The sequence below is a fragment of the Furipterus horrens genome, unplaced genomic scaffold, assembly GCF_987537825.1.
Source record: "Furipterus horrens unplaced genomic scaffold, mFurHor1.1.pri manual_scaffold_9, whole genome shotgun sequence".
NCBI lineage: Eukaryota > Metazoa > Chordata > Mammalia > Chiroptera > Furipteridae > Furipterus > Furipterus horrens.
In genome coordinates this window covers 68,088,886-68,116,833 of record NW_028327179.1, presented here as the reverse complement: position 1 = coordinate 68,116,833, position 27,948 = coordinate 68,088,886, and the positions used below count along the sequence as shown (strand labels likewise).

The 27,948-nt window shown below is 36.1% G+C and overlaps 1 protein-coding gene across 1 annotated transcript in view; it reads right to left on the bottom strand.

Moving 5' to 3' along the window:
* Positions 1-296: 296 nt before the first annotated feature.
* The window catches only part of MDFIC (MyoD family inhibitor domain containing), a 141,487-nt gene continuing 113,835 nt past the window's right edge, over positions 297-27,948 (bottom strand). The window contains exon 5 of the mRNA XM_090286765.1: positions 297-2,176. Coding sequence (XP_090142891.1) covers positions 1,929-2,176 — 248 coding nt within the window. The 3' untranslated portion in view covers positions 297-1,928. The remainder of the gene's footprint in view (positions 2,177-27,948) is intronic.

Genomic DNA, 27,948 nt, shown 5'->3' with positions numbered 1-27,948 from the left:
TTACCTCCTAAAATATATACCTAAGATAATTCTGGGTATACATAAATATTCAAATTCTGGTTACTAAGAAATAGTACAAACATGTTCTTATATTTGATGTAACAAAATGAAACACACTGTTTAGACAAGAAAGACAGATGATTACTAGAATTCTATTCAAACCAGAAAATTTAAAGTTGTGTATGTTCAAGTGTGTAAAGGGGGATTCAAGAACTTTCTAACTTTGTTTTTAAGTCATTTAAGTAAGTAGAAACTAGGTTTCATCTCAAAGAATGACAACAACAATAACAAACAAACAAAAAAAAGTAGGTGGCATTGTCATGCTTTAGATTTAAAACCTCTCTTAAAAGGCATGGTTTGCTAAAAGCTTCCTAAAAAAAAAGCATTTGTTTTTACTCTTAATCTGATATTCAACCAGAAAAATTAAAAATACACTTTTTTTTTTTAACATTACTACAAGAAATTATATTAAATCAAACCAAGCTGCAACTTTGGGAAGATAGAATTTGGCAGAGGTCATAGTGTGAAAATTTCTTCTTCCTTTTATCTGTGCAACACAAAGTCTCTTATCTCAATAAATAATACTTACTTGTGTAATTGACTTATTTTTGTACCCTTAAGGTTTTATAATATGCCATATTAGGTAAATTTAACATAAAATTGCAATACTGACATTTGGTCACAGTAGTGGATGTTGAGTCTCCCACTGCTTGGGATGGCTTAATTGAAAATTAACTGTGTTTATAAAACATAACATTTAAGACACAAACCAAAACAAACATACAACCTCCCCCTTTAAAAAACACACAGACACACACACACACACACACACACACGGCTCTCAAATAAAAAAGGTTTTGAATAAAACAAAATCAAAATATTGGTATTGTAATATTAAACAACTATTTCAAATGCAATTTGTCAAAACTATTTCACATTCTTTATAAAATATAGCTTTTAATAAGGCCTTATGTTTTTATCTAAAATTTCATTATAACTGTTAAATTATGTGTATAAAATGCATATTTTTAAATTAAACTTTATCATTTTTTTAAAGCTATAGCCCTACAACTAAAGAAAATACATACTTAAGGCAGTTTTCCTTTAACTGCTAAAGGGCACACACAGTTCAGGTTATTCACCTAAAACTTTGTTCTAAATCTAAATAATCATTCAAGCAGCAGATGAATTTAGAGGCTTCCTCAAATGTCACATTCTCCTTGAAGCCTTCTGAATATTCCAGCAGATATAACCTGTTCTTTTCTTTGTATTTCTATAGCCTTTTTGAGTCTCTCTCTATCATAATCCTCACTTTGGTGTGCCTTGTGGTTCACTTTCTATAGGTACCTTTCCTCTGCTAAAATGTATTCTCTTGTGGGTGGAAACTGAATGACATCCATCTCTGCTTCTCAGCAAGAGATGATCCATAGTAGGCTCTCAATGTCTGTTGAACAAATTGAGAAAGTAGAGAACAGAGCATGCAGATAAACAATGGGTGCCCAACTATTGTTTGGATTTGTTTCCCAACATTTATTTTAAAGTAAAAACGTTTATTGTTAACCATTAATAGATACACATCTTTTTAAAAAATGGTCTGGTTTTAGTACCCAGTGAGAAATAATGCATTTGGATAAAGAGATTTCTGAGACTGATTAAAAGAAATAGAAATATGTATGAAAAGGGAGAGACATTCAGCTTTTTTTGGTCAAAATGTCTCTTAGTCATTGTATCCTACTAATAAATTTAAAAGTAGTTAAACCACATAGATTTGGTTAGAGGGGAAAAAGAAGAAGACTTTCTGAGATTAGTTTAAATGCATTAACAGTGCAAATATTTGGTTGCTTGCTTAATGAGAATCTTACCATGTGCTTTTCTTCTTCACTAATTTTTTTTAAACACTCTCCAGTTTTAACACAAAGATAAAATATTTATGAAGGAAAACAAATTCCACAGCATTCCATACAGATTTCCAAACAGTCTGATGATTCACAACAGGCATCCATGATGCCACAATCCATTTCACAAGGGCAGTTACAGTCATCCCTCATTTCATCTCCACAGCAACAGCAGCAGACTTCTGAAGTGCAGATGCCACATGAAGCTTGTCCCAGGACAATGTTGCAGAGGGTCAGGAATTCACAGAACAAGCAGGCCAGGATACAGTGGGCACAGCAATCTTCATTTTCCATCAAGAGAATATCATGTAGTGAGAAAAAAAAGGAACACAAAATAGATAAATCATCGACAGACTCAATAACAAGTTGATAAAAATAAGTAATCCAGAACCCAATGACACACAGTCCTAACAGTCTTTTGTAGGCTGGATGTGCAAAACAACAACAACAAAACCAACCCTTCAATTCTAGATGAGTGATATTTATAAGTAGATACTCCATCTGAAAAAAAAGGTTGTAATTGTGTATATGTGCATGTGCTCATGTAAGTTAGATTATTATTCTCACACATTGTGCAATGGTCCTTGGTCCTAGGTTCCTCTTTCTCTAAATCCATCTTCCCTGTATCCAATTCTCTGTAATATAAACTAAAATGATTCAATGACATTAAAGTTCTTCAGAAATAGAAATTTCCTTCAACTGTTTCACTAACCTGCTCCAAAATTGGGAGAGAAAAAAACATGACATATTCAGTATATCACTGAATAATTGAATCAATGGTTAATTGGAATTTAACCTGAGATCAACACGTTTTACTTGCCAATAAAACTGACACAATTACATGATCTCAAATATTTTTGATTTCACAAAAATTAAAAACCTTATTCTGGTTGGGTCCAACCATTGTTTCTGGAATCCAAGTTCTTTTGGCTATTTCTAACAAAGGAATTGTACCTTAATAAATGTTAATAAGGACTCAGTAACACTGCTTTCCCTCAACCTATCTGTGTGATAAGGTACTCTACATTTCTATTATTTTCTGAGACATCTCTTGTGGGAAGCTGCTCCTTGTGGTTTCGAGAATTGTAGCTCAAGCTGTGAGCAACCACCACCACCCCTGCCGGGTTCCCATTGTAATTGGCTTTAAAGAATACATATTATGCTTTAGAGTTTGCTCTGCTTTTCTTATGTCCTAGTTAACCATAAACAATCTGTAGCAAAGGATGTATGAAACTTTGCACCTAATGCCAGTGTGGCATCAAGATGTTTAATAGACCCTGACACTGACACAGACTAGTCACTCTGCCCTCTATATTGATATCTATAATCAGTAGCTGTCAACTGTAATTCAGGTGCCTGAAAGCTAATTGATGATTTATGAATTTTGACCTTATATCTCCCATGCATACCTTTCTCAATAAAAGGCATGAGTAATGAAGGTCTTGCATTTTCTCCACTAGAAGGAACAGCCACCTCCTTTCTCCCCCCAGACAAAATAGTGTCCCGGATAAATTTGTTCCACTGTGATGGTGAAACTTCTGCTGGAGAGAGAAGTTTCCAACCGAGCCTGGGCATTGGAGGCAGCTCAATCTCTAATAATTCCTTTCTAAACAACATATATATCAAATTTAATGAACCAATATAAAAGATGACAAATCAACAGATCACAATCTATATGTTTAGTAACCCATGTTCTAACATTCTTCCCCTTTAGAACACTGATTTTCAACACTTTTCATGATATAGCACACATAAACTAATTATTGAAATTCTTTGGCACATAAAAAAATATATTTTTTGTCCAACTGACAAAAAATGTATAATTTTGATTCACTCACATTGGATGGCTATTGTTGTGTTGGTTGTTGTCTTTTTTTTTCTTTTCTTTTTTTTACAATCTAAAGTAAAAGAGGTCAGTATGCCTGACTAAACAGTCAGGAATTGCATGTTTGAAAAATTCTTATGGCACATCAATTAAAAATCGTTACATTAGAATTTTGTGGCAAATAAGAGGCTCAGGTGAAGAAAATTTCTATTTCTGGAGGACTTTAACACATGATAAAAAATAATTTAAAAACAATGTGATAAGACATTTATCCAATTATAGAAATATTTGTGAATTTTTACCAGGACTATTTCTGGGTTCGTGTGTTGATACGTTTTTCTTTTTGTTTTCATTTTTTCATTTTTTTCTTTTTTTTTTCTTTTGGTATTTTACACAATGCAAGCTTCAGTGGTGGTGGTGGGGTTCTGCTTACAACAACAGCAACAATATAGAAAAATTGCCACCACCTTCCACAGTCACACACCGTTTGTTTCTGTAGTGGCTTTAAAACTGAGTGCCTTTGATGAGCTTCAGGAAATTGTGTGACCATCCCATAATAAACTCAACTCCTTGAATATGCCTGTTTCTTTATAGTCTCTGAGTTCATAGAGAGTCTTTCATTTTGTAAAGGTGGGAAATATGGAAAGGTGATATTGTAAATGCCAGATGGCAAAAAAGAGGGAGGATCAGAAAAGAAATCAAAAAGGGAACTCTAGAGCTGTTTGTAGAATTAAAAGCTAAAAGAACACACTAACCTTTTATTTAATTCTCAGTGCCAAGCCTACTCTCTCATACAATAATCTATGGAACAATTGGGAAAAAATAGAGTTATAGAGTTTATGGGTTTCTTTGCATCTTACCCTAATGTTTTAGTACTAGCCAATCATATTAGGAGAATGCTGAAAACAACAACATGAATCCAAGCTCATAACCTTGGAAAGTTCAGGGTTCTGGAGCATGTCTGCGGTTTCTCTTTCTACAATCTTCTTATAAACTTTTATCCTAATATCTTATCTTACATATGTCAGTGCATTTTAGCATTTAAAGAATTATATTATGATTTTTAAAATATTGAAAATGTTATAAAAAGCTAGCTTTATTATCATTATTGTTATGAAAATAGTGTTTAACTTACAGCAAGCCATATACCTTCAAATCCTCATATTAACTAATTTGTCTTTTATTGTTGTTCTGTTACAGTTGTCCCGTTTTTCTCATGTCACTCTCCTCTGCCCTGCCCCCTCCATAGTCAGTCCCTACCCTGTTGTCCATGGCTATGGTTCATTTATACCTGTTCCTTGACTAGACACTTCCCCTTCTTTACATCCTTATACCCCTCCCTTCTGGTCACTATCAGTCTATTCCTTGTTTCCATGCCTCTGGTCCTATTTTGCTATTTGTTTGTTTAGTCATTCAGTTTCTCTTATAGACAAGATTATATGGCATTTGTCTTTCACCACCTGGCTTATGCCACATAGCATAATACTCTCCAGTTCCATCTATGCTGCATGAAAGGTATGTATTCCAGCTTCCTTTCTGTTGTGTAGTATTCCATTGTGTAAACGTGCCATAGTTTTTGGATCCACTCATTTATTGATGGGCACTTAGGCTCTTTCCAGCACTTGGGTATTATACATACCACTGCTATGAACATAGGGGTGTTTTAAGTTCTTTTAATTGGTATTTCAGGATTCTTTGGGTATAATCTCAGCAATAGAATCACTAGATCAAAAGGCAGTTCCATTTTTAGTTTTTTGAGGAAATTCTATACTGTTTTCCATAGTGGCTGCACCAGTCTGCATTCCTATCAACAGTGAACTAGAGTTCTCTTTTCTCCACATCCTTCCCAACACTTGCTGTTTGTTGATTAGTTAATGATGGCCATTCTGACCAGTGTGAGGTGGTATCTCATTGTGGATTTAATTTGCATCTCTCTGATGGCTAGTGAGTGGAGCATCCTTTCATATGTCTATGGGCCCTCTGTATGTCCTCCTTGGAGAAGTGTCTGTTCAGATCCTTTGCTCATTTTTTAACTGGATTGTTTGTCTTTCTGATGTTGAGTCATAGGAGTTCTTTATAGATTGTGGAAATCAAACCCTTGTCTGAGATATCATTGACAAATATGGTTTCCCATATGTTTGGTTCCCTTTTCTTTTTGATGATGTTTTCTTTAGTTATTCAGATGCTTTTTAACTTAATGTAGTCCCATTTGTTATGCTTTCTTTTATTTCCCTTGCCTTAGAGGATATATCGGTGAAAATATTGCTGTGTGGGATATCTGAAATTTTATTGCCTATGTTTTCCGAGAGAAATTTTATGGTGTTACAGCTTATGTTTAAGTCTTTTATCTATTTTGAGTTTATTCTGGTATATGGTGTAAGTTGGTGGTCTAGTTTCTTTGTCTTTCTTTCTTTTCTTTTTTTTTTTAATGCACCATTCCAGTTCTCCCAACACCATTTCTTGAAGAGGCTATTTTTACAACATTTTATGCTCTTGTTCCCTTTGTTAAATATTAATTGACCATATAGACCTGGGTTTATTTCTAGTCTCTCTATTCTGTTCCATTGATCTATGTGTCTGTTCTTATGCCAGTGCCAAATTGGCTTGATTATAGTGGCCTTGTAATATAGTTTGTTATCAGGTATTGTGATTCCTCCTATTGTGTTCTTTCTCAAGATTGCTGAGGCTATTCAGGGTCATTTTTGATTTCATATAAATTTTTGAAATATATTTTCTATATCTGTGAAGTATATCATTGATTTTTAATGGGGATTGCATTTAATCTATAGATTGCTTTGGGTAATATGGACGATTTAATAATGTTAATTCTTCCAAACCCTGAACATGATATATGCTTCCATTTATTTGTATCTTCCTTAATTTTTTTCTTCAGTGTTCCGTAGTTTTCTAAGAACAGGTCTTTAACCTCCTTGGTTAAGTTTATTCCTAGGAACTTTATTTTTCTTGTTGCTATAGTAAGTAGCATTTTTTTTTTTTTTACTTTCTCTTTCTGATATTTCATTGCTGGTGTTCAAAAATGCCTTCAATTTCTGAATATTGACTGTGTCCAACAATTTTGCCAAATTTACTGATTAGGCAGAGTAGTTTTTGGTGGAGCGTATAAGGTTTTGTATGTACATCATCATGTAATCTGCAGATAATGAGTTTTACTCCCTCCTTTCCAATGTGGATGCCGAATATTTCTTTTTATTGTCTGATCTGTGGCTAGAACTTCCAATACTATGTTGTATATCAGTGGCTAAAGCAGACACCCTTGTATTCTTCCTAATCTTAGGGGAAAAGCTTTTAGTTTTTGCCCATTGAGTATGATTTTGGTTGTAGGTTTTTGTATATGGCTTTAATATGCTGTATGCTCCCTCTATTCACAATTTGCTAAGTGTTTTTATTATAAATAGGTGCTGCAATTTATCAAATGCTTTCTCAACATGTTGATATGATCACATTACTTTTGTCTTCCATTTTGTTTTTGTGGTGTACTGTTTATTGACTTATGAATAATTATACCATCCTTGCATCCCTGAATTGAATCCCTTTTCATCACACTGTGTGATCTTTTTAATCTATCACTAGATCTGGTTTGCCAAAATTTTGTTGAGAATTTTGCATCTATGTTCATCAGTGATATAGGCCTATAGTTTTCTTTCTTTGCTGTGTCTTTACCTGATTTTGGAATGAGGATAATGCCTCACAGAAAAAGTTTGGGAGTTTCCCCAATTCTTTAAATTTTTGGAATTGTTTGCAAAGGGTAACATTTAGCTTCTCCCTAAATGTTTGGTAAAATAAGCCTGTGAAGCTCTCTGGTCCAGGGCTTGCATGCCGGGAGTTTTTTTGATTACTGCTTCAGTTTCATTAGTTGTTATCAGTCTATTCAGGATTTCTGCTTCTTGATTCAGTTTTGGAAAATGACATGTTTCTAGAAATTTGTCCATTTCATCCAGGTTGTCAAAATTCTTGACATACAGTTGTTTGCAATAATTGCTTACAATCCTTGTACTTCTGTGGTATTGGCCGTAATTTCTCCTCTTTTCTGATTTTGTTAGGGTCCTCTCTTTTTTCCTTGATGAGTCTGGTTAAAAGCTTATTAATTTTGTTTATCTTTACAAAGAACCACGTTCTGGATTCATTGATCCTTTGAATTGTTCTTTCAGCCTGTCTGTCATTTAATTCTGCTCTGATCTTGATTATTTCTTTCCTTCTATTTGCTCTGGACTTTGCTGTTGTTGTTCTAGTTGTTTTAGATGTAGGGTTAGGTTGTTTATTTGAGATTTTTCTATATTTTTAAGGTAGACCTGTATTTCTATGAACTTCCCTCTCAGAACTGCCTTCGCTGTGTCCCATAGGTTTTGGGCTGTTGTGTGTTTTTTCATTTACTTTCAGAAACTTTTCAGTTTATTCCTTGATCTCATTGTTGTTGTTGTTGTTTATAATAAGAGGGGATGAATTTTGGTGAAGAATCAGACTGAAATACCAAAACAAAACTACCTGTCTGCAGGTAGACAAAGAAAGTTAAAGTCTCAACTAATCTCCTTGATCTCATTGTTAACTCAATCATTTAATAGCATATTATTCAGTTTCCATACATTTGAATGTTTTTGAAATTGTAAATTAAGGTTGGTTTCTAGTTTCAAGTCATTTTGATACAAGAAAATGCTTAATATGATCCCAATTTTCTTGAATTTGTTGAGGCTTGTTTTGTGGCCTACCATGTAGTCTATCTTTGAAAATGTTCCATGTGTATTTGAAAAGAATGTATGTTTTGTTTCTTTGAGGTGAAAGGTTCTGTATATATGAATTAAGTCCACTTGATCTAGAATGTTGTTCAATGCCACAATATCCTTTTTCATTCTTTGCTTGAAAAATTTATCCATTGTTGACAATGGGCTGTTAAAAGCGCCTTCTATGAGTGTGTTGCTGCCAATATCTTTCTTGAAGTCCTCCAAGATTTTCTGTATACACTTGAGCACTCCTATGTTGGGTACATCTATGTTTACAATGGTTACATCTTCTTTTATGTTTTTAAAGTATATTTTATTATGTTGTTATGGTAGTTCCAATTTTTCCCCCTTTGCTCCCCTCTGCCCAGTACCCCTTACTCCCCAGAAATCCTACCCCCCCTTAGTTCATCTCCATGGGTCATGCATATAAGTTCTTTGGCTTCACCCTTACTTGTATTATTCTTAACTTCCCCTTGTCTATTTTGTACCAACCGGTTATGCTTCTTAATCCCTGCATCATTTCCCCATTTCTCCCCTTTCCCCCTCCCAGCTGGTAACGCTCCAAATGATCCCCATACCTATGATTCTGTTCCTATTCTGGTTCGCTTAGTTGGGTTTTGTTTTTATTTTTCAGATTCAGTTGTTGATAGTTGTGAGTTTGTTGTCATTTTAGTGTTCATAGTTCTGATCTTCTTTTTCTTAAGTAAGTCCCTTTCACATTTCGTATAATAATGGCTTGGTGATAATGAACGCCTTTTGCTTTACCTTGTCTGGAAAGCACTTCATTTGCCCTTCCGTTCTAAATGATAGTTTTGCTGGATAGAGTAATCTTGGTTATAGGTCCTTGCTTTTCATTACATTGAATACTGCTTGCCAGTCCCTTCTTGCCTGCAAAGTATCTTTTGAGAAATCAGCTGATAGTCTTATATGCATCCCTTTGTAGGCAACTCTCCATTTCTCTCTTGCTGCCCCCAGGACTCTCTATCTTTCACCTTTGGCATTTTAATCATGATGTGTCCTGGTGTGGTCCCTTCTGGGTCCAGCCCACCCGGGACTCTCTGTGGTTCCTGGACTTGTATGTCTATTTCCTCCATGAAATTTGGGAAGTTTTCCTTATTTTTTTCACATAAATTTTCTATTTCTTATTCTTCCTCTTCTCCTCTGGCACTCCCATGATTCGTATGTTGGCATGTTAAAAATTGTCGCTCCTGTTATGTTGCAAGTGTTGGAGCCTTAGGGATTCATCAGTGCAGGGCGACCCGTTTCAATACGTTGTGGTGCTACATGTGGGGGAGGGGGTTTGAAAGGGAACAATGCCACTTGCTCAGCACTCGCCCCTTTTTCAGGCACTTCTCCCACTTCTGTATGGGAATGGCGCCCGTCTAGCTATTGCTCTGGCCATTGTTTCCAGAGCGGATGGGTCTGTGGATGTTCTAGGACCATCGGGGCCCTTTAAATAAGTGGACTCTGATGAAAGACTGGCAGTTTCTGCCTTCACCTCAACCCCCACTGGTTTGCACAGTCAGAAGCAATGTGGTTTGATTTTCCCCGGTGCTGAGGCTGAAAACTGTGTGGTCTGGTGAGGAGCTGGGAACATTCCCCAGGTGTCCCTTGTGACTTTTTAAAATGCGTAACTGTGCTTTTCGCTGGCCTGCTGCTGCTGCCACCACCACCACCACACTGTGTCCTCTCCGTTCCAGCTCCACCCCTACTACCTGTCTAGATGAGTATTTCTTCTTTATATCTTTGTTTGTTGGACTTCATGCAGCATTTTCTGGAACTCCTGGCTGTTTCTAGTTTTGAGGTAGTTGTATTCATTCTTAGTTGTGGAGAGAGATGCAGTGTGTCTGTCTATGCCCCCATCTTGCCAAAAGTCCTATAACTTCTTGATGGATTATTCCCTTACATATTTTGTAGTGTCCTTCTTTGTCTATTTTTATGGCCTTTGTTTTGTAATCTATTTTGTCTGATATAAATATTGCTACACCAGATTTTTTTTTTAATGTCAGTTTGCTTGGAAATGTTTTTCTATCCCTTCACTTTCAGTATCTGTAAATCTATTGTTCTGAGGTGGGTCTCTTGAGGGTTGTGTTTTCTTATTCATCAGTTACCCTATGTCTTTTCATTGAAGCATTTAATCCATTTACATTTAAGGTTATTATTGATACTTATTCATTTCCATTTTCCTGTTTATACTTGTGTTCCTCTCTAACTCTCTTTCCCCTTTTCTTCATCTTCTTAAAGCAGTCCCTTTAGCATCCTTTGCAATGCTGGTTTGGTGGAGATGTAGTCTTTTAGCTTTTTTTTTTTTTTTTTTTCCTATTTCATTTACCATTCTTTTTTTGGTTTCCTCCTTTCCTTTCAATTGGGTAGTTTTTCTTTGTCTCCCCATTCTAGGTGAGTCTTCTTGTTTGTTTCTGCTTCTCTGATTGATCTGCTTTGAATCGCTGTTTCATGATGTGACCTTCCAAGGTTGGACAATTGTGGGACTCATGGTGCAGTCATTGATGCTCTTGCAATGCCCTCTATGCCATTTATGTGGGATCTGTGGTTGTAATTGGGTTTTGGTTGTTGTTGGGTTGGTTGTTCCTTGATGGGTCTTTCTCTCCAGCTGGCTGAATGAGTTACTCCACCCACCATGTCTTGTATGCTGTTGTACATGTGCTGCCAGAACAAAAGCAAACAGCCCAGGAAATAAATCCACACCTGCAAAAATATCCCCCACCCTCATCACCCTATGAACAGCAAATGAGACAATATTTGAAAAGGTGTAAAGAGACTGAGTATTATTATAAGAAAGAAAAAATGAATATGAGATGACTAATTGAAAGAAAAATGATATTGAGATATTAGAGAAGCAATAAAGAATAGAGACAAGTCAAACAGAGAAAGAAAATGAAATTTACATAATAAAAGAGTGGAAGAAGGTCAAATGGAGTAAAAAAAAGGGAAGTGTATTGTATTAGGTTTAAACAGAAATTTTTAAAAAATAGTGAGAGAGGAAAGAAATAGGAACCAAATTGGAGGAAAAGATCCCCCACAGCAGTATCAGCAACAAATCAGCAAAGATTACCATAGGTGGGATGGGAATATGAGGGAAAAAAAGAAAGAAAAGCTTAAGCTTTACTTAGTAATGAAAACCAGGCTAAAATATGGAAAAATTACAATTTAAAATGAATAAAAAGGGCAAGAAGGCAAGATGGAACAGGAGAGGGAAATGATAAAATTCGAGATTCAAAGTACAAAAATACTAAAGATCTATAAATAAAAGTTTAAGAAATGCAACAATAACCACCATATCCACAACCAACAAGCAAAGATTGATAAAGGTGGAAGGAGAATAAGAGTATTTTAAGAATGGGCAAAATAATGTGAGATGACTAATAATAAGAGAAATGGTTTTAAAATGCTGGAGTGGGTAAAAATAGTAAGAGTAAGGAATGGAAAAGAGTCATCACAAGAGAGAAAATAAAATTTGAAAAATAAGAAGAGGTAATCGATTGTAAAATGGAGTAAGAGAAGGGAGGAGCAAAATAGGAGATTTGAAATAAACTATAAGAACTAGTGACCTAATAACTTGAAGGACAAGAAATGAATGCTAAAAAGTTATGCAAGAGAGAAAATAATGCAAATCATGAAGGAGACCACGGTGGAATTTGTTTCAGTAGAACCTAGTGTTTACCACTGTTTTCTTTCTTGATCTGCCCCTGGTGATTTCAGATAGTGTCACAATCTTGCCATAGGCAGCTTGTTCAGGATTACCAGGGATCCACAGTCTGTGGCTGTCTCTTTCAGGTGTTAATCTAATCAATCTGTAATTAGCAGCCTGGCTTAAGCTCCAGAGGGTGGAGCAGAATACTCTGGTGGGTTGGGCTATTGCTTCCCCTCAGGTTGATGCCACTTGGAGTAGTCTTCTATGCCTGAGCAAGATGGCTCATGCAGTATGGGAAATGACTCAGCACAGGGATCCTTGTAGTTTCTCCCTCAGTTTTCTCCTCAAAGCCACCATCCCCAGACTGTCCTCAGGTATCTTTAGTCCACTCTGCCTCCCTCTTGCCAGAGCCCAGGGTAAGTGTCTGCAAATGAAATTTTATGTGTTGGCCCTTTAAGAGACTTTCTGGGTCTCCAGCCATCTCTCCCTAGCAGACAAAATCCCTGCCATTTTTCACAGCTGGATATTACCTGAGTTCCTTGCCAGCTCTGGTGCTGTAGGCTACAGAGCCTAGCTTGGGGTTTAGAGCCCACACTTCTCAGAGCCCCTGCCACTGAAATTTCTCTCTAGCACTTCAGCTGCCACCCTTGGTAGCCCAGCCAGCCATCTCATGTCTCCTCCACGCTCTACCAGTCACAATGTAGTGAAGTAGTTTCTTCTGTCTGTCCATGGTTTTAAGGCTTCTCTCCAGCCAGTATTCAGTTGGTTATTCTGGATGACTGCTTTATAGTTTAATTGTAATTCTAGATTGGTCTGGGAGTAGATTGGTGTAGCTACCACTTTACTCCTTCACCATCTTGGATGTGCTCATATTAACTGATTCTAACAACACTGTTGGTCTTACTTCCTCTTCCTCTGTTGAATGCTTGTTCTTCTAGACTGAACAGGAGAATCTACAAAAACTCACTTGAAACTGAGTAACATTTATCTGAGTAATTTTAAAACCCTAGGAATAGTAATTGAGCATTAAATTATTTATGTATTAATCATAAAATGCATCTTACATCGAATTACATGTATAACTGATCAATTTCATTTTGTTTTGTTTTTTGGTTAAATACAAATTTTATATTTATTTTTAATTGTCTTTTTATTACTTTTAATATTTATTCATTTATTTTTACTTATCAGTTTCCCCTATAACATCTTCCACCTCCACTCATCCTCCTCACCTTCTACAATCATTCCACTGTTATCTATGCCATGAGTTCTATCTCTTTTAAAAAATTTTTTACCGGATCCCTCTATCTCCACCAATGCCACCCCTTCTCGGAGCTGTCAGCCTGCTCTCTATCTATGAGTCTGTCTCTATTTTGTTTCTTAGTTCAGTTTGTTCATTAGATTCCACACATGAGTGAAATAATTTGGTAATTATCTTTCTCTGACTGGCTTATTTCACTGAGCATAATGTTCTCCAGGTCCAGGGTAAAATTTTCTTCCTTTTAATAGCCAAGTAGTATTCCATTATGTAAATGTACCATGGCTATTTTATCCATTGGTTTACTGATGGACACTAGGGCTGCTTCCAAATCTTGGCTATTGTAAATAACATTGCTATGAATATAGAGTTGCATATATTCTTTCCAATTAGTGTTTTGTGTTTCTTCATATATATTCCCAGAAGTGGAATCTCTGGCTGATATAGCAGTTCCATTTTTAAGATTTTGAGGTAACTTCTTACTGCCTTCCGCAGAGGCTGCACCAATCTGCATTCCCCTTGCTCCACAACCTCACCAACATTTATTGTTTGTTGATTTATTGTTGAGTCATTCTGACAGATGTTACATATATCTCATTGTGGTTTTGATTTGCATTTCTCTGATGACAAGTGACATTAAGCAACTTTTTATATGTCTATTGGCCATCTATCCGTATGTCCTCTTTGGAGAAATGTCTATTCAAGTCCTTTACCCCTTTTTAAATTTAATTGTTATTTTTTAATTTTTTTGATGATGTTTTAAAATTTCTTTATATTTTGAATATTAATCCCTTATCAGATGTATTGGTGAATATCTTCTCCCATTCAGTTTGTCTTTTCATTTTGTTGATAGTTTCTTTTGCTGTGCAGAACATTTTTAGTTTGATGTAGTCCCATTTATTTTTTCTTTTCTTTCCTTTGCCTGAGGAGATATATCAGAAAAAGTGTTTGCCACAAGGAATGTCCAAAATTTTACTACCTATGTTTTCTTCTAGGTTTTTCCTGGCTTTGAGTCTAATACTTAAGTCTTTAATTCATTTTGGATTTATTCTTGTGTGTGGCATAAGATTTTCAATTACAGTTTACAATCAATATTATTTTGTATTAGTTTTGGATGTCCAGCATAGTGGATAGTCATATACTTTACTAAGGATTCCACCCGATATATATAGTACCCACCTGGTAATATACATAGTTACTAAAACATTGACATATTCCCTATGCTGCACTTGACATCCTTGTATTTTGTAATTACCAATTTGTATCAATATTTCTTAATCTTTTCACCTTTTTAACCCAGTCCCCAAACTCTGGCAACCAACAGTTTATACTCTGTATCTATGAATGTGTTTTAGTTTTGTTTTTTCTTTATATCATTTCTTAGCTTCCACATATAAGTAAAATCATATGCTATTTGTCTTTGACTGGCATATTTCACTTAGCATAATACCCTCAAGGTGGCAAATGATAAGATTTTATTCATTTGTACATTTTATTCCATTGTACATATGTACTACATGGCACTTGGGTTCCTACTATATCGTGGCTACTGTAAACAATGCAGCAATAAATATAGGGGTACATATATTATTTCAAATTAGTATTTGGGGTTTTTTTGGCTATATACTGAGAAGTGGAATCACTGGATCACAAGGCAGTTCCACTTTTAATTGTTTGAGGAGCCTCCATACTATTTTCCATAGTGACTCCACCAATATTCTATCCTAGCAGTAGTGAACAAGGGTTTCCTTTTCTCCACATCCTCACCAATCCTTGTTTGTTTATTTATTGATGATAGCCATTCTGACAAGTGGGAGGTAACATCTCACTGTGGTTTTGATTAGCATTTCTCTAATGGTTAGTAATGTGGAGCATCTTTTCATATGTCTGTTGGCCATCTGTACAAGCCAAATTTTATTAAAATTTATATAATTTTTAAAAGTGGGAATCAAAACCAAACAGTTAATGATGGTTAGATATGCATGGTTAGAAAACATGTTTCAATGGACATCGTTTACATTTTAAAAATATTTATAAAATGTATCAATCAGTTTAAGTGGGAAAGGATGTTCATCTTATACAGACTTTGGACTGCGGATTGTGCTATCTTCCAAGCCTTCTTTGATCCCTTCCTAAGTATATCTTCCTGCTCCAAGATATAATCATTGTCTTGAATGTTGAATGATTCTTCCTCTTGCTTTTCATTGTTTATGGCAGTGAATATGGGAGAGAATCAGGAATTCACAGAAGAAAACAGAGCAGGATACAACAGACACAGCAATCTTAATTTTCAATTAAGGAGAGACCACATATATAATGGGAAAAAGAACAGAAAAAGTATAAATATAAATATCCTTAAATAATTGATCAGAAAAGAAACAATATGAATTCCTGTGAATAGCATTTTTTTGTTCAACATTATTTGTTTCAGATTTACTTTTGTTAATTAATGTAGGTATAGTTCACCTATTTTGCAGGTGTATAGTATTCCATTGATTAAATGTAGCATAACTTATTTATCCATCATACTATTTATGAATATTTTGTTCATTTCCAGTGTTTTTGGTATTCCAAACATGACTGTTTCAAATAGTTTTATGCAGTCCTGGAAGAGCACATGTTAAATAACTAGCATTAGAACAGCTGGGTCACAGGATATGCATATTTTAATCTTATTAAGTAATTCTAAATTTTCTTCTGAAGTGCTCCAAAATTTACTCCTACCAATCAAATACAAAAATGCTCGTCTCGTATGCTCACCAATCTTTGAAACTAACATACCTTCATATAAATGCCAATTAGTTGAGTGTGAAAATGTGTCTCATGGTGCATTTATTAATTTACTACTAAGTTTGGACAACTTCGGGTTCGCTGGGCATTTATGTTTCCTTTTCTTTGAAATGGCTCAGTTTGCCACTCACTTTTATATTGTGTAACCTCTTTATTTCTTATTGATTTATAAAAGTTCTTTATATATTCAAGGCATCAGGCCTTTATCAAATATGATTGTCCTTTGTCAGTATTGTGGTTTCCTTAGTTAAAATGACAAGATACAGATAAATTAAGTTTTAGACCCTGAGCGACCGAAGTTATCAAGAGAAATCCAAATCAAATCTTATTAGCTGGACACTGGATGGAGAGAAGTCTTGTAGCTGTGGGTGGATGGAGGAGGCTACTTCATCACAACATTTCTGGTGTAGATCACGGAGGAGACACGGGAGTGCCAGCTGGGCTCCCATGGGCAGCATTTTAAAGTTTGGAGAGATATTTCAGTGACCCAGGATTCTGAGAGGAGTGGGGTGTGGACCCCAGTCTGCGTTTGCTAGCCGAACCAAGAGTTAACCAGGTGATGCCTGGCTGCAAGAGGCATTAATTTTTTTTTTTTTTTTTTTTGTCGACCTGGGAGGAATGGCTGGAGGTGTGGTGAGATTCTTGAAGGGAGGGCACACAGGATTGCATTCACACCTGCTTGCACTGGTCTCCCACAGAGGGAGGGCAGAATGGACTGGAGATGCTTGAGGAGAGTTTGGGGTGGTGGTATGGTGTTGAGGAGAGAGAGCTGGGGAAGCAGTGGGCTGGAACTCAGTGCTGGCTCATCCCCAGTAGTGCAGGAGAAATCTTTTAAGCAGACCACTCCCCTCTAAGTGGCATCAGCTGGAAAGGAAGCAATAGCCCTCCCCCTGGAAGAAATTACTTGCCCCCCACCATGGTGCTTAAGCTTGATGGCAGATTACAGAGTGACTAGAGTAAAAACCAAAAGGGACAGCCACAGGCAGTATAATGCTGGTAGTTTTGACCAGGCTGCCTATATCCAGACTGGGATATAATCTGATGTCAGCAGGAGAGGATCCAGAAAGAGAAGAAAGTGGTAAAAACCAGATACTATGGTGATGAATTCCACTGTGATCTTCTACAAGAGTTGTCTCCTGCATAGCCTTTCAATAGTTAGTTCTTGTCCTCCCAGTCTGTGCATTATAAGTAACTAGTCTTTATAGTTTACGTCAAATCTCATATTTCGCTCCTCCCCTTCTCATTCAATTTTACCATCTGATTTCCTATTATTATTTTTGTTTTAAACTCTATCTTCTCTCTTAGTACAACTTGTTTCCAATCTGCACTCATTATTTCTCACCTCTTCAGCCTCTCCATACCATTTTTCTTGCCATTACTCACCTCACCTTCTTTTTCCCATCATAAAATACACTGTTCTCTTTCCACCTTGATCAATCTGTGTCCACTGAGTCTGATATGGTGGTAGTTGAGGCACTTCTGCAACTTTATTCATGGATCTTCACTATCTTGATATTTCAAATCTCAAATCTTATCGTCCCCCTCTACTACTCCATCTGTACCTTCCTCCAGCCCCCTCCTTATTTCACTTTAAGTATAAACTCTTTCCCATCTTATCCTGGTTTTCATTCCTCACTCTTAGTATTACTTCTCCCTCTATCATCTTAAAATCACTTCCCTTTCCTCAGTCATCACTTAAGCTTCTCTTTCTTTTTTACCTCTTACTCCCATCCCACCTATATTAATTTTAGCTCATAGGTTGTTGATAGTGCTCTGGTGAAATTTTTTCTCTAATTTGGTTTCTATTTTTTCTTCTTTTTCATCTGCCTTATTTTTGTTGTGTGTTTGTTCTCTCTCACACTATATATTTATTACAACTTCTGTTTAAACCTAATACTATACACTTCCCCTCTCTTACTTCATTTTGCCTTCTTCTCTCCCTTTTTTATATACGATATAAATTTTAATTTTTTTCTCATCGCCTTGTCCCTACTCCCCACTATTACTGCTCTTCCCACTCCCCTTCAAAAATCATTTTTCTTTCAGTTAGCCAACTCTTATTTATTTTTCTTTTCTTATAATAGTCTTAATCTCTTTACCTCCTTATTAATACTGGCTCATTTTAAGTTGGTACTGTGATTGAGAGTGGGGGTTATCTTAGTGGGTGTGGGTTTCTTGCCTGGGCTGATGGTTTAGTTTTAGCAGCAGCTCAATGGTTTAAAAGATGTGGTGAGCACAGTGACTCACAATCAGTTGCTAGCTGGAGAACAGGACCCACCAAAGAGCAACACAATAACAAACAAAACCAAAATACAACCACACATCCAAATAAATGGCATAAAGGGCACCCTAAGAGCATCAAATTCAAGAATTCAAAGAGTCTACACCACTGAATCCCACAGCACTCCTATCACAGAAGGTCACATCACAAAGGCAGGAAGTCAAAGCAGATCAATCTAAGAAGCAGAAACAAGTGTCACATAAAATGGGGAGATGAAGAAACAACACCCCATTGAAGGAAAGGAAGAATTCCCAGAAAGAATGATAGATAAAATATTGACAAACAAACTATCAGACAAGGAATTCAAAATAATAGTAATAAGAATGCTCAATGAGCTCAGTGAGCTCAGAGAAAACCACAAAAAACTTAAGGGAAATGACAAAGGACTACAGAGCAACTACAAAGAACTCCAGGGGAGCTACAAGGAACTTACTTTGAACTACACCAGCATTAAAAAGGACATAGAAACTATCAATAAGAGCTAGGAGTAAATGAAAAATACAATTTCTGAACTGAAGAACACAGTACACAGAATAGAAAGCAGGCTAGATGAAGCAGAGGGTTGGATTAGTGAGACAGAAGACAACATAGAAAAAAATTCCCAGAAAGTGCAACGAATGAAAAAAGACTGATAAAGAATGAAAAGGGTTTCAGAGAGCTGCAGGACAATGTGAAACGTAATAATATCTGTATCATAGATATACCAGAAGTAGAAGAGGAGGCAGGGATAAAAAATCTGTTTGAAAACTAACGACAGAAAGTTCCTAAACACGATGAGAAAAAGAGTTTCGCAAGTCCAGGAAGCACAGAGGGTCCCAATAAAGAGGAACCCAAAGAGGCCCACTCCAAGACACATCATAACTAAAATGGCAATACTCAAAGACAAATAGAGAATCCTAAAGGCAGTGAGAGAGAGACAGCAAATAACATACAAGGGAGCTCTGATAAGGTTTTCGGCATATTTCTCAACAGAAACATAAGCCACAGGGAATGGCAAAATATATTTCAAGCAAAGAAAAAAAAATCCTACAACCAAGACTACTCTACCGAGCAAGGAGTTCTTTCAAAATAGAAGCAGAAATAAGGAGTTTCTCAGGCAAAAGAAGACTAAAAGTATACATCACCACCAAGCTAGGTTTCAAGAGATGCAAAAGGAACTGCTTTAAGAAGATGGAGAGAGAGAGAGAGAGAGCACAGGTACAAAGTGAAAAAAAAATCAAAATGAATAAGTATCTAATAATAATAACCTTAAATGTAAATGGTTTAAATGTTCCATTGAAAAGACATAGGTTAATGAATGGATAAGAAAATATGACCCACATATATGCCGTCTACAAGAGACCCAACTCAGAATAAAAGATCTACACAGACTGAAAGTGAAAGGATGGAAAATAGTATTTCAAGCAAACGGACATTAAAAAAAAGCTGGGGTAGCAATTCTTAGACCAAATAGAGTGCAAAACAAAGGTCTTAAAAAGATAGAAAGAAGGACATTTCATAATACTTAAAGGAACAATTCATCAAGAAGATTTAACTATTTTAAACATATATGCACCTAACTTAGGAGCACCTAAATATATAGGGAAAATCTTGCAGGATTTCAAGAAAGATATCGACAGCAACACACTCTTAGTACGGGACTTTAACACCTCAGTGCCAACATGGACAGATCTTCCAAGCAAAGAAACAGCAAGGATATTGAGGCACTGAATAGCATTCTAGATCGAATGGACTTAATTGATGTACACAGAACCTTTCACTCCAAAGAAGCAAAATATACTTTTCTTTAAGTGACCATGGAACATTTTCAAAGATAGACCACATGGTGGGACCCTAAACAAGCCTCAACAAATTTAAGAAAATTGAAATTATATAAAGCATCTTCTCAGATCACAATGGCTTGAAATTAAAAAGCAACCTCAAGGAAAAAACCCCCAAACATTCAAATTCATGGAGAATGAATAATGCTATTAAAATTATAAATGGGTTAACAATGACATCACGGTAGAAATCAAGAAGTTTCTGGAAAAAAATGATAATAAAAACACAACGGCCTAAAACCTATGGGACACAGCAAAGGCAGTCCTGAGAGGGAAGTTCATGGAAATACAGGCTACCTAAAAAGGATAGAAGAATCTCTAATAAACAATGTAACCCTACAGCTATAAGAACTAGAGAAGCAACAATAAACAGAACCGAATGTGAGTCGAGGGAAGGAAATAATCAAGATCAGAGCAGAATTAAATGACATAGAGACTAAACAAAGATTCAAAAGATCAATACAATGAGGAGCTGGTTCTTTGAAAAGGTAAAGAAAATTGACAAACCTTTAACCAGACTCATCAAGAAAAAAAGAGAGAGGACCCAAATAAATAAAATCAGAAACAAAAGAGGAGAAATCACAACCGATACCACAGAAATACAAAAGACTGTAAGAAATCACTATGACCAACTAAATGACAAGAAACTTGACAATCTGGGTGAAATAGACAAATTTCTGGAAACATAATCTTCCAAAACTGAATCAAGAAGAAGCAGAAACCCTGAATAGACCAACAACTAGTGATATTGAAGCAGTAATCAAAAAACTCCCAGCACACAAAAGTCCTGGACTGGATGACTTCACAGGTGAACTTTATTAAACATTTAGGAAAGAACTAATTCCTGTGTTTCTCAAACTATTCCAAAAAATCCAAGAAGAGAAAAGACTTCCTAACTCTTTCTATGAGGCCAGTATTATCCTAATTCCAAAACCAGGGCAAAGCACAAGAGAAAAAGAACACTACAGGCCAATATCACTGGTGAACACAGATGCTAAAATTCTCAACAAAATATTGGCAAACCAGATCCAGCAACACATTAAAAAGATCATACACCATGATCAAGTGGAATTCATCCCAGGGATGCAAGGATGGTTTAATATTTGCAAATCAATAAATGTCATACACCACATAAACAAAATGAAAGCCAAAATCACATGACCATATCAATAGATGCTGAAAAAGTATCTGATAAAATACAACAGCCATTTATCATAAAAACACCCAGCAAAGTGGGGATATTGCAAGCTTACCTCAACATAATAAAGGCCATTTGTATATACAAGAAACCTGCAGCTAACATCATACTCAATGGGCAAAACCTGAAAGCTTTTCCGCTAACATCAGGAACAAGACAAGGATGTCCACTCTCTCTATTCCTGTTCTACATAGTTTTGGAAGTCCTAGTCACTGTGATCAAACAATAAAAAGAAATAAAGGAGACTTCCGGCCAAGATGGAGGCTTAGACTGACACACTCAGTCTCCCTCTACAACTAAGAAGAAATACAACTACTTCAAAACAAAAGATAACTAGAAATTCCAGAAAAGAAAACTACATGGAAGCCCAACATATGAAGTTATAAACCAGTGGTGCTTGTATGGATGGGTAGGAGAGGCAAGATCAGAATCGGGACAGAAGGGTTGGGCTGAGCTGTCCAAGGTATCAGTGGGAATAGCAGCGGGACTGCGAGAAATGACAGGGGAGCAATCCCAGCTGCAGTCGAGACCTGGCAGCTTGCGATTCCAATGCTGGGGAAGGCAGACCCACCATTGCCTTGGACAGTGAGGCTGTGGGGAAGGAGCCTCCCAGTCTCTCAGTGGAGAGTAACAGCAGAAATTCATCTTGGACCCCCGCCCCCACACAAAGAGCCACAGAGCGGCGAAAAAGGTGACCGATCGCTGCCCGTCACAGGGCAATGATGAGTGAACGGGGCTCTGCCCCCTATTGCCTACCCGGGAAGAAAGTTAAACACAAATCTGTTAGAATGAAACAGACAACAATTGAAATCCCGGTGATGCAGCTCACCAGGCAGCAGATGAGAGACCTGACAGAGGAACAAATAAAAAACCTTTTGGAGGCTCAGTTCAGAGCTATAGTGATAAAGTGGCTTACAGAATTAACAAAAGATTTGGAACAAGACAGGGAAGCAATGAAAGCTACATACTGAAATGAACAAAAACACATACAAGACAAGTGGTGAGGAAATAAAATCCAAAGATCAAATCAACAAACCAGAACATAGGGAAGGAACAAACAGACAATCAGTGCAGAAAGAGGAATCAAAAAGTAAGAAAAGTGAGGAGAAGATCAGAAACCTCTGGGACAGCTATAAGTGATTGAACATTTGGATAATAGAATTGCCAGAGGGAGAAAAAGAAGAGCTAGAAATTGAAAAATTATGTGAAAAAATAATGAAGCAGGACTTCCCTAACTTGGGGAAGGAATAGACTTACAGGTTCAGGAAGCACAGAGTTCCAGAAAAACTGGACCCAGGGAGAACCACTCCAAGATACATTATAATCAAATTGTCAAAAATTAAAGATAAAGAGAGAATCTTAAAAGCAGCAAGAGAGAAGAAAAGAATCATGTACAAAGGGGTCCCAATTAGACTATCAGCAGATTTCTCAAAAGAGACCCTGCAGGCAAGAAGGGACTGGCAAGAAATATTCAAAGTAATGAAAATCAAAAATCTATAGCCACGAATACTCTATCCAGCGAAACTGTCATTCAGAATAGAAGGGTAGAGAAAGTGCTTCCAAGACAAAGTAAAACTGAAGGAGTTCATTAGATCCAAACCACTATCATATGAGATGATAAAGGGACTGGTTTAGAAGAAAGAGGATCAAAACTATGAACATTAAAATGAAAAATGCATCACAAGAAACAACAACAGAAGCTAGGGAATCAAAACGAAGGCAAACTAAGTAGGCAACGAGAGTGAAAAAAGAACTATAGGTATGGGGAACATATTGGGGGGAGGTCAGCAGGGACAGGGAAAGGGGAAAGGGAGGGAGATGGTACAGGAATTAAGAAGCATGGTAGGAGGGAATGGAATAGACAGGAAGATGTTGATAAGAACTATATGCACAACCAATGGACATGGACTAAAGGAGGGGTACAACTGGAGGGAGGTGGGCCACAGGGTGGAGGGGAGCAGAGAGAAAAGAAATTGAGACAACTGTAACAGCATAATCAATGACATATTATTTTTAAAAAAGGCATCCGAATTTGAAAAAAGGCAGTAAAACTGTCATTATTTGGAGACGACATAATACAGTAGTCCCTCTCTATATTCCGGTTCACTTATCTCAGCTTCACTGTATCGCGGGATTTTAAAAAATGTTATATTTAATTATTTATTGCAGATTTTTCACTATATCACAGGATTTTGTGGTACTGTATACATATGTTGTTAAAGTTATGTAGACTTAAGAGTGTAGAATATGTTTAAGAACATAAATAGTGTTTATAAAAGTGTGAAAAAGGTTAATAATGGAGTGGGAAAGGTTAATAAGGGACTGGGAACAGTTTATAAGTGTGAGGGAAGGGTTTATAAAGCCTCAAAATTTATATAAATACTAAAGTAAATGTAAGGTTCCTACTTTGCGGATTTTCACCTATTGCAGGGAGTAGGGGGGGTTAGAACGTAATACCTGCAACAAGTGAGGGAATACTGTAGTGTATAGGAAAAACTCTATAGGCTCCACCAAAACACTGCTTGACATAATAAGTGAATTTGAAAAAATAGCAGGATACAAAGTCAATACTCAGAAGTCAATGGCATTTCTGTACACCAACCATAAAACATCAGAGATAGAAACTAGAAAAAAAAAATTACTATAGCAATAAGAAAAATAAAGTACTTTGGAAAAACTTAACCAAGGAGGTAAAAGACCTGTACTCAGAAATCTACATAACACTGAAGAAAGAAATTAAGGAAGATACAAATAAATGGAAGCATATATCCTGTTGATACTACTCAAAACAATTTATAGATTCAATGCAATTCCTATTAAAATACCAATAGCATATTTCATAGACCTAGAATGAATACTTCAAAAATTTATATGGAACCAAAAAAGACCCCAAATAGCCTCAGCAATCTTGAGAAAGAAGAACAAAGTAGCAGGAATCACAATACCTGATGTCAAACTATACTACAAGGTGACTGTAACCAAAACAGTCTGGTATTGTCATAAGAACAGACATATAGATCAATGGAACAGAATAGAGAGCCCAGGAATAAACCCAGGTCTATATGGTTAATTAATATTTGACAAAGGAGTAAAAAGCATAAAATGGAGTGAAAATAGCTGCTTCAACAAATCATGTTCAGAGAACTGAACTGGGACATGCAAGAAAATGAAACTAGCCACCAACTTACACCATACATCAGAATAAACTCGAGATGGATCAGAGACTTAAATGTAAGCCATGACATCATAAAAGTCCTAGAAGAAAATCAGGTAGTAATATCTCAGATATCCCATGTAGCAATATTTTCACCGATATATCTCCTAGGGCAAGAGAAATAAAGGAAAGAATAAACAAATGGGACTACATCAAACTAGAATTTCTGCTCAGCAAAAGAAAACATCTGCAAGATAAAAAGGGGATGAACTGTATGGTAAAATATACTGCCAATGATATCTCAGACAAGGATTTGATCTCCAAAATACATAGAGAACTTATGTGACTCAACAGCCAGAAGAAGACAATCCAACTAAAAAATGGTCAAAGGACCTGAACAGACACTTCTCCAAGGAGGACACACAGAGGGTCTATAGGCATATGAAAGAATGCTCAACATCACTAGCCATAAAAGAGTTGCAAATTAAAAGCACAATGAGATACCACCCTACACCAGTCAGAATGGCCATCATTAACAAACCAACAAACAATAACTATTGGCAAGGATTTGGAGAAAAGGGAACTCTAGGGCACTGTTGGTGGGAATGCAGAATGGTTCAGCCATTGTGGAAAAACCTTTGGAATTTCCTCAAAAACTAAAAATGGAACTGCCTTTTGATCCAGTGATTCCATTGCTAGGATTATACCTGAAGAATCACCAATCCAATAGAACCTATGTACTCCTATATTCATAACTGCCCTATTTACAATAGCCAAGTGCTAGAAACAGCCTAAGTAGCTATTAGTGGATGAATGGATTAAAAAACTGCGGTACATTTACACAATGGAATCCTATGCATCAGAAAGAAAGAACTCCTATCTTCTGAGACAACATGGATGGAACTGGAGAGTACTGTGCTTAGTGAAGTAAGCCAAGTGGTCAAAGACAAATAACATACGATCTCACCTAGTACAGGAAACTAATGAACAAAACAAACAAATGAACAAAACAGAACCAGAAGCATGTAAACAAGGAACATACTGATAGGCACCAGAGTGGAGGGTGAGGGGGGAAAGAGGGAAAAAATGGAAAGGGTCTAGTCAGGGAACTAGTATAAATGACCTATGGACATGGACAACAGGGTGGGGATTGACCGTGGAAGAGGGGCAAGGTGCATGGGACAGGGGAGAGCATGGGAGAAAAAAATGGGATTATTGTAATAGAGAAACAGTTTTAAAAAATCTTATTAGCTGGAGATATGGGGTTGTGTGGCAGAGGAAGTGAAGTGGCACATTGACGAGTTTGACAAATATTGAAAAGAAGAGGAGGAGGCATTGATGAGATTTGGTAGCATAATGAAATAAAAAGCTTTTGTGTCTGATTCAAAACAAGGGAGTCCACCATGCCTATATACAGAAAGGGAGAAGCAGCCAGTAAATAATCATGGGAGACAGACTGATTGTTATTGGTGTGAAATCAACAGTCCCAGATGAAGAAGGATGGAAATGGCATTCCAAACTAAACAACCCATTGCCACTCATAGGATATATTCATTTGAGAATTAAAGTCTCTTCCAGATCATGAAAAATAACAACACTTGTCATATGGCAATTAGAAGCCCTAAGCCAAGGATAAAATTTGTCCAAACTCATACAGTTAGCCAACAAGATATATAAGATAATTTAAGTCTATTAAAATGTCTTTGTTTTTGGTAAGCAAAGAAAATGAAAAAAAAAGTTCTTAGCTCTAAATAGATCAAACACTCCTTTTCTAGACTGCCTTCTATAACACAAGATTTCTATAAATAATAGGTATGAGTGGTGGTTTTATATAAATGGGAAGCCTAGCATTAATGAAGAAAAAGTACTTATTCGCTGTTGTCTGAATTAGGACAAATGTTATCTTAGAACAATGATGTTTTTTATCACTCTTTCATTTTTAAAGAAACTATTTAAGAACTTTGCTTTGTACTAAACTCTGTTTTAAGCTCTTTATAACTATTAATTCATTCACTTATAATAATCATAGGAAGCAGTTCTGGTATTATCCCCATTTTACCAATACAGAGACAGATATACAGAATATTTAGGAAATTTAACCAATTCATAGAGCCATGGTCAGAGTCCACACATAGTCCATGCTCTGTATGCTGCCACTGCATGGATGGGTCACTCTTAACACTCGCTTCATTTTCCTGGAGGGATGATCAGCTATAAATCCAAAAAATTCTGTTGATTTGTCTTGCTGGTTTGTTTGTGGCCTTGAGTCATGTCCCCTTTCCTTTCTAAAGATAATTTTGAATTTCAGTTTTAATGAGTTTATAGTAAATGTTAACCATCAGTAAGTAAGAGCAGCGTTGATGAGCTGCTACTAGTCAATTGTTGAAATATAAAAAAGAGATGATGTCTTGATCAAAAGAAAGAACTCTGTAAATTTAAACTATAAAAATTAAAGTCTATAGTAATATGAGCAAGAAAAATGTAGAGATTACATAGGAACTCTAGTGGTAAAACTAAAGTGGTAAAATGACAGAGGACTCAAAAGAGTAAGCTCTTTATGTAAATATTAAAACTTACAAAAATAGATATCTCCTTTAAACATAAGTTTGACTTAATTTACTAGAAAAGCACTTTGGGCTACTCTGAAAAACCAAATCTCTTAACAGGTCCCTAAAAAAGCCACAAACGAAAATGCATTTTAGAGATTAAAGTGATATTAAATAAGGTACATTTAAAGAGACATCTACCAGAAACTTCTCTACTTCATACATAGAGAAATACCTAGATATAACAACAAAAAACAAACAAAAAGAATCCATAATACTATCAAACCAATTTAATAATATGAATTTTATCCCTTGCCAGAAACATTTTTCTCTTCAATTGTGCTCTAGAAAGAGTAGCTTGTGACTTGGGGTAACAAAAAGGTTAATGTAAACTATGAAAAAAATAGTTGTTAGTTGCTACCACTATCACCCCCAGTATCCCCAGAAGAATCAAGAATCATAAAAGGCATTACATGTTGGTTTTATTTGAAACAAAGAGAGAATTATAAGAATTATCCAACTAAGACCTAAATAGAGAAAAAAACTTTAAAAAAAGTTATTCATCCTCATATATACTTTACCATCAGAAATAATTTTTCCCCTGTTCATGAGGTTTTCAGTTTTTGTGGTTTTATTCAGTCATATTTCCAGTTTTGCCCCAAAGTATTAACCTTTGAGAAGTCAAGTAGGTTCTGGGAAGAATTCCTGTCTGAAACTGGGCCAAGCAAGAAATGCACAACTCAGTGTACTACTGAGAAAAGAACATAGCACAAGACTAGCCGCAATTATAAAT